Below are 15,783 nucleotides of genomic sequence, written 5' to 3'. Positions count from 1 at the left end.
TCTGTGTCTCTGTGGCTCCCCGTCTCCGCACCCTGGGACCCCGGCTCCCCTCCCACAAGTCCCCGCCCCCCTCTTTCTGTCCCCGCCCCCCCAGGTCTCCGTCCCCCTCTCTCTGGGTCCCCATCTCCCCACCCTGGGTCCCCGCCCCCGTCTCTCTGGGTCCCCGCCCCCCCACGTCTCTGTCCCCCTCTCTCTGGGTCCCCATCTCCCCACCCTGGGTCCCGCCCCCTTCTCTCTGGGCCGCTGTCGCACACACCCCCCGCCCCCGGGTCCCCATAGCTCTCTTTCCTCCTGTCTGCAGCCAGGCCTGACCCTGTTTTCTCCCGCAGTCTGACTACCTGCTTCAAGATTACCCAGTCACTGTTGCCTCCAACCTGCAGGACGTGAGTCACGGATGGGACGCCCCCTTCTCTCTGGGCCGCTGTCGCACACACCCCCCGCCCCCGGGTCCCCATAGCTCTCTTTCCTCCTGTCTGCAGCCAGGCCTGACCCTGTTTTCTCCCGCAGTCTGACTACCTGCTTCAAGATTACCCAGTCACTGTTGCCTCCAACCTGCAGGACGTGAGTCACGGATGGGAGGGGCCCGGGATGGAGGTGGGAAGGAGAGATTCAAGCTTCACCACCCCTCAGGGAGCCAGGCTAGTGTGCTGACCCGGCCCCCTCCTCCCCGGGACCCTGGAGTCCCGGCCCCCAGCCCCACCAGTCTAAGCCGCCTGCCCCCTCCGCCCACGGGACCCAGAGCCTGGGTGGTCTCTCCCCAGGACGAGCTCTGTGGGGCTTTCTGGCGTCTGGTCCTAGCCCAGCGCTGGATGGGACGGCTCAAGACCGTGGCTGGGTCCCAGATGGGGAAACTGCTGGAGGCTGTCAACACCGAGATACACTTCGTCACCTCATGTGCCTTCCAGGTCAGCCCTGAACTTGGGGAACAAGTGAGGGGAGGGTGATGCTTTCCTAGGGTTTGGAAGCAAAGGTCTGCTAGGCCTTACCGGAGATTTCCTTTGACCTGAGCAGCCTGAGGGAGGTGGAGCTGGAAGCCCAGTCCTGCTGGGGACCCTCAGTGCTGGGAAGTGACAATTCTCTAAGTACTGGAGGATGGCCAGGGGTCTGAGCCCAATGCATCAATTCTGTTTGTTTCTCAGGCCCTGTTGAAGGATTGTTGCTAAGGGGTTCTCACCCCTAGCAACACGGAGAAGGAGGGGATCTAAACTCCCTCCTGATCCAGGTTTGACTGGCCCGCGTTGCTAGACATTACTAAGGAGGCTTCCCCCTAGCAACCTGGGGGAGCAAGGCTCCAAGCTCTCTGTGAGACCCAGGCCTTGCCCTTGACCTGAGGTGACGCTGGGGGTGATGCCGTGGTGACGTCTCCCTCCCCTGCCCCCAGCCCCTCCCCAGCTGTCTTCGCTTCGTCCAGGCCAACATCTCCCACCTCCTGCAGGACACTTCCCAGCAGCTGGTGGCCTTGAAGCCCTGGATCACCCGCCGGAATTTCTCCAGGTGCCTGGAGCTGCAGTGTCAGCCGGGTAAAGGTGCCCAGCGCCCCATAGCCCACCGCCCCCCCCTCCTCTCCCACCTTCACTAGGCCCTCACCCCTCCATTCAGGGCTCCCCAGACCCCCCCGTAATCCTATGCGCTGTGTGACTTTGGGCTTGCCATCCCCCTCTGGGCCTCAGTTTACCCATCTCTGAGAAGGGATTAACCGTCCCTGCCTGTTTCTCGGAGGTAGCTCTATGCCATAGAAATAGAATGAGAGTCACACGTTTAAGTGTAAATTTTCTTGTAGCCATGTTTAAAAAAAGTTAAAAAGAAAGAAGGTGAATTCACTCATTCTTCAGGATTCTTAATGTTTGTTATTTTTTAGCATATAATTGGTGGATTTATTTTTAAAACTTTTTTGTGTTGGGATAATTACAGATTCAAAGGAAAGGGGCATCGACACTGTACAGGGAGGTCCTGCACACCCTTCACCCGGCCTCCCCAGTGGTACCTTTTGCTTGGTAACATTAATTATAGCACAATGTCGAAACCAAGAAATTGACATGGGTGCAATCCACAGAGTTTGTTCAGAGTTTGCCAGTTATATATGCGTGCGTGCATGTGTATGTGTATTAGTTTGTTACAGCTGCTGTAACAAAGTCCCACCAACCAGGTGATTGAAGCAGCAGAAGTTTATCTTCTTACAGTTGGGAAATTGAGGTGTCAGCAGGACTAGCTTCTTCTGAGGGCTGTGAGGGAAGGATCTGTTTCAGGTCTCTCTCCTTGGCTTATAGATGGCCGTTCTCATGTTCACATGGCACTCTCCGCCTATGCATTTCTCTGTGTCTAGATTTCCCCTTCTTAGAAGGATACCAGTCATATTGTATTAGGGCCCACCATTAACCACCTCATTTTAACTTGATCACCTCTTTGCAGACCTGATCTCCAAATAAGGGCACATTCCGAGGTACTGTGGGTTAGGATTTCATCGTATGAATTTTGAGGGACACAGTCAACCCCTAAAAGAGAGAGTGTGTGTGTGTGTGTGTGTGTGTGTATGTATGTGTGTCTATGTAATTTTATCACACATGTAGCTTTGTGTAACCACATGTGAGTTTGTGCAACTAGATCTCGTCCTAAAACTCCCATCCTAACCCCTGTCAGCCAGTAATCTGTTCTCTATAATGATGTTATTGAATTTATTATTATTATTATTTTTTTTTTTTTGGCTGTGCTGCATGGCTCGCGGGATCTTTGTTCCCCAACCAGGGATCAAACCCGTGCCCCCTGCAGTGGAAGCGCGGAGTCCTAACCACTGGACCGCCCGGGAATTCTGTGATGTTATTGAATTTATTTATTTATTTAGCGGAGTCTTAACCACTGGACCACCAGGGAAGTCCCTTGAATTTAATTCTCATAATTTTATAATTTTAAAAATAATATTTAAATCACAAATTTTTTGGGGGGGGGTAGACCCCGCAACTTGTGGGATTTTAGTTCCCTGATGAGGGATCAAACCAGGGCCCTCGGCAGTGAGAGCTCAGAGTCCTAACCAACGGACCGCCAGGGAAGTCCCTAAACCAGAAATTTTACTAACTCAATATTTTTTATTTAACCCAATATATTTTAACCCAAAATAATATCATTTCAACACAATCAATATCTTAAAAAATTACTTAATGAGGTATTTCACATCCTTTTTTCCCTACAAAGTCTTTAAGAATTGGTGTGTATTCTACACGGACGGCACATCTCAGTTCAGGTTGGCCGCAGGTCACATATTTAGTCGCCACATGAGGCAAGTGGCCGCCATATTGGATGGGCCAGCCCTAAAGTTTCAAAGTGGGGAATTCCCTAGAGGTCCAGTGGTTAGGACTCAGCTTTTGCCGCCAAGGGCACAGGTTCAGTCCCTGGTCAGGGAACTAAGATCCTGCAAGCCACGCGGTGTGGCCAAAAAAAAATAAGTTTCAAAGTGAAATAACTTTATTAGAATATGACGAGAGACCACGCCCTGTGAAAACTTAACTTGTTCAGTTTATTAAGGTTTCCTTTACGGCCAAGTATATAATCAGTTTTGTAACTGAACAAGGTCTGAGGAAAATAATAGTTTTTTTTTTTTTTTTTTTTTTGGTACGATCAGGGTTGAATCAGTGTGTATATATTCTATCAACCTTATCTTGGTATTATTCAGAGACTTTCTGTCGTTGTTATATTTGTCTACAAAATCTGTCAAGTTCTGAGAGGGATGGTTAAAAACCTCCCGCTCTAGGGACTCGCCTGGTGGTCCAGTGGTTAGGACTCCATGCTTCCACTGCAGGGGGCACAGGTTCCATCCCTGGTCAGATCCCGCAAACCGTGCGGGGGCTGGGGGTGGGGGGACATAAGAAAACCTCCCACTCTAATTATATTCTTCTCAGTTTCTTCCTGCATTTCCAATCATTTAGTCATTTATGTATTATTTATATATGTATGCATGTATGTATGTATTTATTTTTGGCTGCATTGGGTCTTCATTGCTGCATGCAGGCTTTCTCTAGTTGCAGCGAGCGGGGGCTACTCTTCGTTGCGGTGCGCGGGCTCCTCATTGCGGTGGCTTCTCCTGTTGCGGAGCACGGGCTCTAGGCATGTGGGCTTCAGTAGCTGTGGTGAGCGGGCTCAGTAGTTGTGGTGCATGGGCTTAGTTGCTCCGCGGCATGTGGGATCTTCCCGGACCAGGGATCGAAGCCATGTCCCCTGCATTGGCAGGCGGATTCTTAACCACTGTGCCACCAGAGAAGTCCTAGTCATTTATATTTAACGTTGTCATTTGTATTTACATGTATCACTAATCATTCATTCAACCAACCTTTATTAACCATCTCCCTGGCACCTGGCATTGGAGACACAGCACAGAACAAGATCAAGTCCATGTCCATGGGAGGCTGACCTGCTAATCAAGGAGACACGATAAAAATGTAAACATATAATTAATCAGGAAAGTGAGTGTAACGAGCCCCATGCAGGCAAATTAAAACAGGGTGATGGAATCATGGGCTGAGGTGGTTGGCTGGAAAGTCACTGAAAGTTGTGAAAAAGGGAACAGCCAGTGCAAAGGCCCTGAGGCAGAAACCTGCCTACCTGTTTAAGGAATCATGAGGAGGCCCCAGTGGCTGAGGCCGAGTAAGCAAAGGGGAGAAGGTGGGGGGTGAGGGTACAGAAGGAACAAAGGGGGCCAGATCAAGTGGGGCCTTGTGAGACATCATAGCTTCACACATTGTATCTTTCATTGTTCTATTATCTGTCCATTCATCCACTCAGATATTTACTTTATGTAAATTAAACTATTATTTAGTCAGCACTAAATAGTAGGTTCTGGCAATAAGGCTCCTGTCACCCTCGTGTAGCTCATAGACTATTGGGGGAAGGAGGGAAATAAGCAAATCGATACATAAGCACTAGACACACATTTGTCCCTTTATAAAATAAAATGTAGGGAATTCCCTGGAGGTCCACTGGTTAGGACTTCCACACTTCCACTGGCAGGGGCCTGGGTTCGATCCCTGGTCGGGGAGCTAAGATCCCACATGCCGTGTGGGCAAAAAGAAAAAAAAAGTAAAATGATACATTTGAAATAGAAAGTTATTAATGGCTTTTAAAAATAAATAAAATTCAACCTTACTACGTGCTAGACACTGTTCTAAGCACTTTCGGTATATTCATGCGTTTAATCTTTGTGACAACCTTATGAAGTCGATACAATAATTATCCCCATTTTATGGATGAGGAGACTGAGGCCCAGAGGAGTGAGCAGCCCACCTGAGGTCACACAGCAGGACCAGGCAGGCCTTTTTTTCCTTCCCTGGCCTGGCCCTTCTTCTCAGTCACCCAGCCTCCTCTCTCCTGGCAGACTCCTCCACCCTGCTGCCCCCAAGGAGTCCCGGGGCTTTGGGGGCTACCTCCCTGCCGGCCCCGCAGGCCCCTCTTCTGCTCCTCTTGCTGCTGCTGCCCGTGGCCCTCCTGCTGCTGGCCGCTGCCTGGTGCCTGCACTGGCGAAGGAAGAGACAGAGGATGCCTTACCCTGGGGAGCGGGTGAGCCTGTGGGGTGGGCAGAGGGCGTGGCCGGCGTCAGCTGATCCTTTGGGGGCCATAGGTGCCCTGCCTGCAGCACTGACTCCTCATCAAGCTGAGGACCCTGGACTTGGTGTTGGCGTGGGTGGCATGTGTGGCAGGGGCTGGGGGGCGGGGGCCTTGAGCAGGGAAGGGGTGGGTCAGTCCGGATGCAAGAAGACCCTTCTGGGGCCATGGAGGGGGACAGACTGGAACAGACAGCAGACTGGAGGCCAAAGAGGAGGCTGCTGGGCGAGGGTCCAGGGAGAGAGGACAAGGCCTGAGCCAGGGCCGGACCACGGGGACGGAGAGGAGGGGACGGGCAGAGTCAGGGGTCAGGGATCATCGGGAGGGATGGGGCTGGAGACTGACAGGCTTGGTGGGGGGTGGGAGGAAGGAGGAAGGGGAGGTGGCGCAAGCAGACGCTGGGTCTGGCCCAGTGGGGAACCTGGGGGGAGGAGGGAGATTCGGGAAAGAGAGTGAGCTCGGTGGGGCCCTGCGGACGTGAGGACGCTGCCCACCCCAACCTCCGGGGAGGTATTTTGATACAGGAGTCTGCAAGCCAGGAGAGAGTGGCCTCCTGGAAGCAGGCAGAGGGTACCGCCTCTGCAAAGCCCTCCTGGTGTGAAAAAGGGTCAGGGTGTTCTAGCAACTTCGCCCAGCCTGGGGTGGGTGGGTGGGGGATTGAAAATGGCACAGCAACATCTAGGCCTCAAAGGCAAGGTAAGGGAGCTGGGACTCCTCACCTAGGGCAGCAGGAAGAGGAAGCCCCAGAGGCGAACCTGGGAACCGGTCAGGGGGCAGAAGGTGGGTGGTGCCCCGAGGGAGGAGGGAGTGGAGGGCCCAGGTTCCCAATGTGCTTAGAGGGATCTAACAAGAAGCATCTGGCCTCAATGGCTCACACGCGGAGTGCCTCAGTGTCTCAGGTCTTGTGCTGGAGCTTTCCACAGATTAACTCACTTAACTGAGAAGCTGGTGCCATTATTATCCCCATTTCACAGAGGTGGAAACCAAGGCCCAGAGAGGTAAATCATTTGCCAAAAGTCACACAGCTCGTGAGTGACAGAGCCAGGATTTGACTCTGGGCCTTCTGATTCCGGCTTCTGTGCCTTTCACTCTTTTGCCTCAGTTTCCTTAACCGTACAAAAGACTCTAATAATAATCCTTCTACCATAGAGTTGTTGAGAGGTTAAGGGAAGTGACCACGAGAAACCCTTTGAGCAATGGTGTCCAAGGAAATAGAATATAAGCCACACATGTGATTTTAAATTTTCTAGTAGCTGAATCTTTTTTTAATGTAAAAATAAGCAGGTTAGTATAAAGAATATATTTTAGGGAATCCCCTGGTGGTCCAGTGGTTAGGACTCTGTGCTTCCACTGCAGGGGGCATGGGTTTGATTCTTGGTTGGGGAACTAATATCCCATAAGCCCAGTGGCATGATCAAAAAAAAAGAATATATTTTATTTCACCCTGTGTATCCAAAATGTTGTCATCTCAACATGTAATCAATTCTTAAAAAAATTATCAATGAGATATTTTTACATTCTTTTTTTCATACCAGGTCTTCAGAATGTAGTATGTATGCTACACTCACAGCACATCTCAATGCATATGTGAAATTTTTATCAGAAATATTTGATCAGTATTTAGATTCCATGAAATTTACAGTTGCATAAGTAAATTCGTATACTCAAGTTCTTTGAAACCTACAGAAGTTTTCCAATAACTGGATCACGGAACAATTTCTAAATTAAATGATCTTTCGTGTCAGCATTTGTTTTGGGGAGTACTTTTTTTCTTTTTTGGCACAATAGTATACCTTAAATATACTTAACACTACTCACTGTACACTTAAAATGGTTAAGTTGGTTTTAAGTTTTATTAGTATTTTTTATTTATTTATTTTTGGCTGCATTGGGTCTTCGTTGCTATGCACGAGCTTTCTCTAGTTGTGGTGAGCGGGGGCTACTCTTTGTTGTGGTGCGAGGGCTTCTCATTGCAGAGCACAGGCTCTAGAGTGCAGGCTCAGTACTTGTAGTGCACGAGCTTAATAGCTCTGCAGCATATGGGATCTTCCCAGACCAGGGCTCGAACCCGTGTCCCCTGCATTGGCAGGCGGACTCCTAACCACTGCGCCACCAGGGAAGTCCCAGGCAGTACTTTTTATTACAATTTTTTTTGAGAGTTTCTTTTTTTTGAGATACAATTTATTTTTTATTTTTTGGCCACACCTCGCTGCATGCGGGAGCTTCCCTGACCAGAGTTTGAACCTGTGCCCCCTGCAGTGGAAGCGCAGAGTCTTAACCGCTGGACCGCCAGGGAAGTCTGAGATACAACTTATTTTTTTTTTTAAACAAATTTTCTATCTTTTTTTTTTTAAGTCTTTATTGAATTTGTTACAATATTGCTTCTGTTTTATGTTTTGGGTTTTTGGCCGCGAGGCATGTGAGATCTTAGCTCCCCGACCAGGGACCAGGGACCAGGAACCAGGGATCGAACCCGCACGCCCTGCATTGGAAGGCGAAGTCTTAATCACTGGACCACCAGGGAAGTCCCCGAGATACAATTTTCAATTGAGAAGTTTTCCTCCTACCCTTGTCCCTGTTCACACCCTGTTTTCCCACTCTCCCAATAACCACACTATTAGTTTAAGTTTAAATTAGGTAAAATGAAGAACTCAGTTTCTCAGTTTTGCTGGCCACATTTAGAGTGCCCAGTATTCACCTGTGACTGGTATCACAGCTGTCCTGGAGAGCGCAGATCTCTCATGGTTGCAGAGTTAGTTCTCTTGGCCAGCGATGCCCAAACACATAGTGAGCATTCAGAGTGAATGGAGTTGTTTTTGGCATTGAGACTGTGCCAAGCCCTGAGCTTGGTGCTTTCCTCTCCTCTGTCCACGGAGCCTCAAACAGCCCAGTGAGTCGTCTATCATCCCATTTTACAGAGGAGGACACTGAGGCCCAGAGAGAGGAGTCACCTGCCCGAGGACACACAGTCGGAACTTGGAGGAAGTCAGCTAGAAACTGGTCCTTTCCTTGGCCGCATTGCTCCTGTCACTGTCTCCCCAGGATGGAGGCAACGCCCGCACCCAGCAACGGCCCCGGCCTCACCCTCCCCCCTCTGTACAAAGCCCTTGTCCCCAGGAAATTGTATATAAATCATCCTTTTCTACCGGCTCTGGCCAGGCCTGTCTGTGGATGGGACAGGGTGAGTGGATGGGGCAGTTTGGGTTTGGGTCTTGGTTTTTCAGTTAATGCAGTGTTTCATTCAATACCTATTTTCTGAGGCGTCCTGGGCCCCAGGGCCAGTGCAGGGCAAGGCTGGGACCCAGACGTGAGTGAGAACCAGCCCCACCCTCTCAGGGTTCCTGGTCCATGGGGGAGAAGACAGGGGCCCCAGAGAGCCCCAGTACAGGATGACACACGCTCTAATGGAGGTAGCATAGGCACTGTGGGAGCCCCGAGGATGTACCTGAGCCAAGCTGAGATAACAGGGAGGCTCTCTAAAGAGAAGGACTCAAGCCAGATTTTAGAAGGTGGGGTGGAGGGGAGGGCATCCCAGTCAAGGGGCACCACCAAAGCAAAGGCTTTGTCCAGAAAGTGAGAAGCTCCTTTGGGGAACACTCAGGCATCTAGAAGTCATTCCTTCATACGTTAGATCTCATGGGGAAGACTATCTCCTCTTTGACAGGTGAGGACACTGAGGCCCATACACGGCCAGGGATTTAGCCAGATCACAAGGAAGCAAGCCGGTCAGGCACCGGAATCCAGATCTCTAAGCCTAGACTGAGCGCTAAAGGGCAAGCCTTGTTGCCCGCTGTGGGCCTACACGCATTATCGCTTTACGGGGTAAGAGCGCTTCTCCTCCCGCCTTCTCGCCCCTGCCCCACAGCAAACACAGTGGGCAACTCGCGCGAGGACTACCAGCCCCTCCCAAATACGGCAACAGAGGCTGAACAGCCCCGCCCCCGCAGAGCCCCCTCCTACTCCACGTGATCTCGCCCGGCACAGCCATGGCCGCCTAGGTTCGATAGAAACGATATTGATTGGACAGTCAAAAGACGACCCGCCTTCCAGTGGGCCTTTCTGCGCACGCGCGTGGCACTCTGGTCAATGAAAAGACGGAAAGCGGCCGTGTTGCGTCACTTCCTCCGCCCCTGTTTCAAGGGATAAGAAACCCTGCGGTTAAGGTTCCTTCTTTCCCAGGCGGCTGCCGAAGATGGCGGAGGGGCAGGTATAGGCTCTGCGCGGGCCGGGGCGGTGTGGGGCCGGGTGGGGTCGAGACCGGACTGGGGTTGGACCTCTTTCCTCTCGTAAGCGTACTGTGGGACTTAAGATCGATAACTGAGCAAAACAGAAAGCTTTCGGGGTAAGAGGAACCCAAAACGGGAATATAAAACGGTTTTTACGCTCTGGGCTGGCTAGAATGCGGCATCGTTTTTCCCCCAGGGGGTAGTGGTCGGGGCTTTCAGCACAAGAAAAGTTATTTTTAAGCTAGGCCTGATTTACCTTGATCTTGGCCGAATTGGGCCTGTGTGTCCTCAGCGGTGGGGAAGCACGCGGAAGGCAGCTGCGCGGCCAGGGGACGAAGAGAAGCCGCGGATTGGCCAAAATAGAGGGTACTTCCGCCCTGCCCAAGGCGCGGGTTGTTTCGGCCTCGTGGGAGTGCGCATCAGGGTTCCCCTGCAGCTGTGGGTATTTTAGCGCGAAATCTTTGCAGTGGGTCGAGAGAGCTCCTACCTATAGGGCATGCAGGCACGAATTGCTCTTTTCCTTTCTCTTGGGGGTCGAGTCTTTAAAGGTCTGCTGATGCTGGAAACAGGATTGTGATGAAATGTTCACAGCCCTGTGATATCCTTTGTCCTTAATGACCTGGAGGCCCTCAAGGACGGCAGCAGAAACGTAACTCTGACTTTGCCTAGGCTTCTTGTGTGACCTATTAGATATAAAGGAGGGGATGGCTCTGGAAGGGGTGTACCTGTTATGGGTCTGTGGTTCAGGAAGGAAAACCACGTTTGGGGCCAGGCAAGTGGTAGAGTTCTCCGAACCTGTGTCCCTGCACTTACGGCGCCTGGTATAGTTTGCCTTGTATTTTGTGTAATTCAGATAATTTATCATGGTGTTCCTGAGGCAGATATTGGAGATTTGGGGGGTTTTGACCAAAGTCACATTGTCTGGAAGTCTGGTTTTAGATTCTGTAGCCTTTTACACCGGCTTCCAGGAATCATAACATGTATAGGAAGTGCTTGGTAAAGAGTTGGGACTTTTACTCTTGACAAGAAGTTGAGGATTGGCGTTTGAGCAGTTCGCGGGAGGATGCAAATCTAGTCAATACCGGAGCCAGCCGGGGCTTTTGACTACCCTTCCTAGCTTCATCCGCTCTGAACCTTCATGCTAGAAAAGTATCTTTGAGACCAGGACAGAATCAGATTCTGTCGAGATTCTACGGCTTGTATCCAGATCACAGGTTTTTCTGCCTGGAGAATCAGTAGTGCCAGTCTGGATTCAGATTGTAGCTCTCTCGCTGACTGTCAAGCACAATCTGGGCATAAAAATTCTTGCCCTTCAAGCAGCTGAGATGTGAGGGGGGTCCTTTGGTATGTTATCCCACTCACTGAAATCCTGAGGCAGTCATTTGCTCTCTTGGCCTTCTCTGTACAGTGAGGCTTGGGTCCAGTTCCTGGGTCTCCTACTTGGTTAGGAGGCACCCTGGGAGGTAGGTGAAATGAACAGGTAGGAGGAATGATTGTTTGAGGTGGGGAGTCAAAGCTGTGGGTGCCTCTGAGCCCTCTCAACCTATCTCCAACAGGTCCTGGTTCTCGATGGCCGAGGCCATCTCCTGGGCCGCCTGGCGGCCATCGTGGCTAAACAGGTGCTTCTGGGTAAGTCTGCCCCCTGCCCATAGCTCCCCCAGACGTGAGCCTCGAGGTCAGTGATGAGCAAAAATCACCATCTTTCGTTTGAGTCTAACGACCATGAGATCAACCCCATGCACCGCTCTGAGACCTGCCAGCCTCCTCCCCTCCTAGGTTGGGGGCTCTGGGCTCTGTCAGACTAACAAATTGAACGTAAGCATGAGTCCAGCTCCTCCGATTGCTGCTCTGTGACACGGGGCAGGAGACTCCGTGCCTTCCTTGTGCATTGTGGCCAGTTTGAGACAGAAGGAGCCTTCTTTCTGGGTTCTCAGCAGTAACTGGGCTTGCTTCCTAACCTTTGACCTCCTTGATTGTCTGATTTTCCATTCCCTCTAGGTCGAAAGGTGGTGGTTGTGCGCTGTGAGGGCATCAACATTTCTGGCAATTTCTATAGAAACAAGTGTGAGTGAGGGCCTGGGAGGAGGGCCGGAGAGGGTGGACCTTTGTGGGGCTCACGCTTCACGGGCTCGTAAGCAGTCCCACCAGTGGGGGGAGGTCCTAGTCTGAGTTCCCGAACACGCCCTCGGAAGTAAGGTCGTGTGCTGCACTGGAAGGAGTTACTATCTGCCTGAGGCCTCCTGAGGCCTCACACACACTCCCCTCTTCCCAGTGAAGTACCTGGCATTCCTCCGCAAGCGGATGAACACCAACCCCTCCCGGGGCCCCTACCACTTCCGAGCCCCCAGCCGCATCTTCTGGCGGACGGTGCGAGGTGAGCTGGGCCTGAGGACCGCAGGGGCTGACGGGGCGGGTGGCCGGTGATGAAGACTCCCACTCGTGTTCGAGTTTCCCAACCATGAGATGACTGCACATGCACTACCATCTGAGGCTGCCTGCCTGCTCGCCCAGGTGGCGCAGCGGGGTCCTCGCACGCCCCGCTGAGCAGGCCTGTTGTGCTCTGCCCGCAGGCATGCTGCCCCACAAGACCAAGCGAGGCCAGGCCGCTCTGGACCGCCTCAAGGTGTTCGATGGGATCCCGCCACCCTATGACAAGGTGAGCAAGACCCGTCTCCCCCAGCGGCATCTTTGTGTCTGGCGTCCGTGATGTTCTGCAGTTACCTACATTGTTTGATCCCCGTGAAAACAGCACTGACTGAGACGCCTGCCCCGGCCAGCCTTCTTCCCTGCCTGTCCCTCCGGCCAGCCTCTTCCCTGCCTGTTCCTCCCTCCAGGTCTCTAAGTTCCTCTCCATCTTTGTGTCTGGCGTCCGTGATGTTCTGCAGTTACCTACATTGTTTGATCCCCGTGAAAACAGCACTGACTGAGACGCCTGCCCCGGCCAGCCTTCTTCCCTGCCAGCCTTCTTTCCTGCCTGTCCCTCCGGCCAGCCTCTTCCCTGCCTGTTCCTCGCTCCAGGTCTCTAAGTTTCTCTCCTTCTCTAACAGAAAAAGCGGATGGTGGTTCCTGCCGCCCTCAAAGTTGTGCGTCTGAAGCCTACGCGGAAGGTGAGTTCCGGGGTCTCCCGAGTAATGCCTTGGGGTCCCAGGCTTCCTGGGGGGGTGCACCTAGGGCCCTAAGACTGGCAGATGATGGCTTTTTCTCACGATGGTCTGCGGATGCCACTGTGGGCAGTGCCGATAATGCCAATGGCTCAGCTGATGCCAGGAGGAGCAGAGAGCCCTGCCAGGGGTAGCTGTGTCTCTTGAGCGTAGGCCTGCTGAAAAGTTGTATGGCTGGACTGGGATCCTCTAGGACAGGATGTCAGCGCCCTTCCCCTAGTCACCCTGGCCTCGTTTTCTTACAGCTTCGTTTCTTCCTCTCCCCCCCAGTTTGCCTACCTAGGGCGCCTGGCTCATGAGGTTGGCTGGAAGTACCAGGCGGTAACGGCTACACTGGAGGAGAAGAGAAAGGAGAAGGCCAAGATCCACTACCGGAAAAAGAAGCAGCTCATGGTGAGGGCAGGACTGAGGCTGGAGGGGCACCACATTTTCTAGGGCAGGGTCTGGGAGCTGATTACTCTTGACTGGGGTCTTCGTTATGCCCTCGGAAGGCTCTGCCTAAGGCCCGGTCTGGGTGGCCTCCTGGGATAAGGGCAGTCCTAGGGAGCAGCCACTAACCACCACCTGTCACCTTGACCCCACAGAGGCTACGGAAGCAGGCCGAAAAGAACATAGAGAAGAAAATCGACCGATTCACAGAGGTCCTCAAGACCCATGGATTCTTAGTCTGAGCCCAATAAAATTGACTGTTTCTTCTTCATGCTTGGCCTGGCCTGCCCTTCCTCCATCGCCACCCTAGGATGTGGGGGACCCCCAGGGGCTGCCACCCAGGTGCCACAGGCAGCCAGGGGCTTAGAAGACTGGGTATAGCGAAGGCGTCTTAGCCACTGCTGTTTAAGAAAGGCCCTTTTAAAAGCATAGACAGTTGTAAGAGCTGTGCAGGCAGAATTTGCCTGTGACCTATTCATTCATGAGTTTTAGGACATGGACAGTTCGAACAACCAGTGCTGTTGCAATACTGGCAAAAGTGAGCTGGAAGACCTAATTGGAAGGGCCACTCACGTCGCTTACAGGGAGTCTGTTTAAGCTTCCCACACGGTCAGGTACTATACTCTGCAGCTGTTAGGATGTGAGAGAATGCTTGGGCAGCACGAGCCTGGGGTTCTAAAAGGTGTTTATGAATGGGAAGTATGGCCCAAGGGGTCACAGGCATTGCCCTTGTGTCTTCCCTATATTTTGTGATCCAAAACTAATAAATTATTTTTAAAGAAATTTGGCGTCTTTGCAGTGTGTGTCTGCCATAGAGGCAGGCCCAGGGGAGCAAGGCCCTCGGCTGATGGGAGGCTTTGAAGAATAAAACTGGCTGTGCTCTTTCTGCAGATGATGGATTAGAAACTGCCTTTCGTGGAGGAGTTGACCTTTGTAGAGATTGACATGGCAAGGAATTTGAGATGCCTGTGGGATTGGTATTTACGACCTGTAGAGCCTGGTGTTGCCCAGTTTGCATAAAGTTGTCTTCCCTAATTCAGCTGCAAAGTATGGAATTGCCACCATTCTCTAAAACCGGTTCCTCACTGGGGCATGTGGTCTCTTCCAGTCTGCCACGCCAGGCCACGCTTAATGTGAAGAAATGGACAAGAAAGAACATTTTGTAAATGGTGGTTAGGCATCAGAGAAAGTGGGATTTGAAAGCTCTTGGTGCTTTGTAAGATTAAAACTAGGCTTGTTAGATCTGCCAGGGTGAGTCCCTGAAAGGGTAAACATTAGGGTACCCAGCCCTGGACAGTCACCCTTGGTCACCTCTCAGTACTTGACCCAGGTGGGCCCCCATCCCCATCTTACTGATGAGGGTTATGTGCAGTCAGCAGTGTCAGCCAGGACGACACCCAGAGGGGTCTGGTGTGACCAAGGTACGCACATCTGTACCGGGAAGAAAGCTAGATTCCTGCTGCCCTTGGGACTGGTGGGCAATACTTGCTAGTTGGTTCACGGGGCAGATCTTAACTGGGCGCACTGTGCCATTCTCTCTCGCTTAATCTCCAAAATGTCTGAGACACCACAGTGGCTTAAATTTTCTCTAAGAGAATCATTTTGCAGGTGGGGGGTTCCCTACCCCTTCTGGGGCTCCCGCTCACCAGCAGAGCTGCCTACCGAAGCAACTGAAAACCACAGAGTTTTAAGTCTTAAATTTAACAGGACTGCATGTAAAAGCAGCACAATATAATCCCCTGGAAACCACAATCCCTTATATTTGGCTTAAAAATGTAAAACTTGGCACTTCTAAAGACACCCACCATTAAAAAGATGGAGACAGGTCAGACTGAGAGAAGTTATTTGCATATCATCTCTTGCAGGACTTGAATGCCAAATACATAGGAAAACTCTTTAAAACTCAGTAACAGAGAGATAACCAAACAAAACTTCGGCCAAAACTTGAAAACACGTTTCACCAGAGAAGATACACAAATGCCAGTAAATACATGAGAAGATGCTCATCTTTCCTCAGAATGCAAATGAAAGGCATAACCTTAATCATTCCTGTGGGCTAAGTGCAGGGAATCAGAACCTCTGGGCCAACAAAACGAATGTTTCCAAAGCTCCAGTTCCAGCTTGCCCAGCTGCCCACAACCAAAGCACCCTCCAACAGAATGCGACGCGCCAGCCCCAGGTCAGCCTCATCGCTTGGGCTACAGCAACCCTGGAGACCCTGGTCTGTGGGTGGGGTGCAGGGATACGTGGTTGTTTTTTTTTTTTTTTTTTGCGGTACGCGGGCCTCTCACTGCTGTGGCGTCTCTCGTTGCGGAGCACAGGCTCCGGACGCGCAGGCTCAGCGGCCATGGCTCACGGGTCCCGCCGCTCCGCGGCACGGG

The 15,783-nt window shown here is 51.8% G+C and overlaps 2 protein-coding genes and 5 non-coding genes across 10 annotated transcripts in view; all 7 read left to right on the top strand.

Annotated features, from left to right (window-relative positions):
• Window positions 1–9,680, top strand: part of FLT3LG (fms related receptor tyrosine kinase 3 ligand) — a 12,506-nt gene extending 2,826 nt beyond the window's left edge. Inside the window, exons 4-8 of one of the 3 annotated variants that reach the window (XM_024132815.3) lie at window positions 330–383; window positions 762–905; window positions 1,382–1,520; window positions 5,360–5,541; window positions 8,505–8,743. In XM_024132815.3, the coding sequence (XP_023988583.1) occupies window positions 330–383; window positions 762–905; window positions 1,382–1,520; window positions 5,360–5,541; window positions 8,505–8,717 (732 nt within the window). In that variant the 3' untranslated portion in view covers window positions 8,718–8,743. Of the gene's footprint in view, window positions 1–329; window positions 384–509; window positions 562–761; window positions 906–1,381; window positions 1,521–5,359; window positions 5,542–8,504; window positions 8,768–9,451 lie in introns of those variants that run through there. The other 2 variants (XM_055082092.1, XM_028483232.2) reach the window with 2 other exon arrangements.
• Window positions 9,681–9,702: 22 nt separating this feature from the next.
• RPL13A (ribosomal protein L13a) lies at window positions 9,703–13,673 on the top strand. 2 transcript variants are annotated; one of them, XM_007112429.4, is made up of 8 exons: window positions 9,704–9,793; window positions 11,369–11,441; window positions 11,811–11,876; window positions 12,085–12,186; window positions 12,383–12,468; window positions 12,860–12,919; window positions 13,244–13,366; window positions 13,558–13,673. In XM_007112429.4, exons 1-8 carry the CDS (start codon window positions 9,779–9,781, stop codon window positions 13,642–13,644), a joined length of 612 nt encoding a protein of 203 aa, XP_007112491.1. In that variant the 5' UTR covers window positions 9,704–9,778; the 3' UTR covers window positions 13,645–13,673. The 2 variants fall into 2 exon arrangements, with proteins under 2 accessions (XP_028339028.1, XP_007112491.1); XM_028483227.2 differs by lacking the exon at window positions 12,085–12,186 and having other exon boundaries at window positions 9,703–9,793.
• Window positions 11,485–11,568, top strand: LOC112067330 (small nucleolar RNA Z195/SNORD33/SNORD32 family). Its single transcript, XR_002893206.1, has one exon. It is a non-coding gene; the product is annotated as a small nucleolar RNA Z195/SNORD33/SNORD32 family (small nucleolar RNA).
• LOC112067329 (small nucleolar RNA Z195/SNORD33/SNORD32 family) lies at window positions 12,226–12,307 on the top strand. The gene has a single exon (XR_002893205.1). It is a non-coding gene; the product is annotated as a small nucleolar RNA Z195/SNORD33/SNORD32 family (small nucleolar RNA).
• On the top strand, window positions 12,508–12,578 carry LOC112067333 (small nucleolar RNA SNORD34). The gene has a single exon (XR_002893209.1). It is a non-coding gene; the product is annotated as a small nucleolar RNA SNORD34 (small nucleolar RNA).
• On the top strand, window positions 12,676–12,746 carry LOC112067332 (small nucleolar RNA SNORD34). Its single transcript, XR_002893208.1, has one exon. It is a non-coding gene; the product is annotated as a small nucleolar RNA SNORD34 (small nucleolar RNA).
• LOC112067335 (small nucleolar RNA SNORD35) lies at window positions 12,996–13,082 on the top strand. The gene has a single exon (XR_002893211.1). It is a non-coding gene; the product is annotated as a small nucleolar RNA SNORD35 (small nucleolar RNA).
• Window positions 13,674–15,783: the final 2,110 nt, after the last annotated feature.

This window comes from Physeter macrocephalus, unplaced genomic scaffold (genome assembly GCF_002837175.3).
Source record: "Physeter macrocephalus isolate SW-GA unplaced genomic scaffold, ASM283717v5 random_13, whole genome shotgun sequence".
NCBI classification, from domain to species: domain Eukaryota; kingdom Metazoa; phylum Chordata; class Mammalia; order Artiodactyla; family Physeteridae; genus Physeter; species Physeter macrocephalus.
Note: the sequence above shows the minus strand (reverse complement) of the source record. Positions and strands in the feature narration are given on the sequence as shown.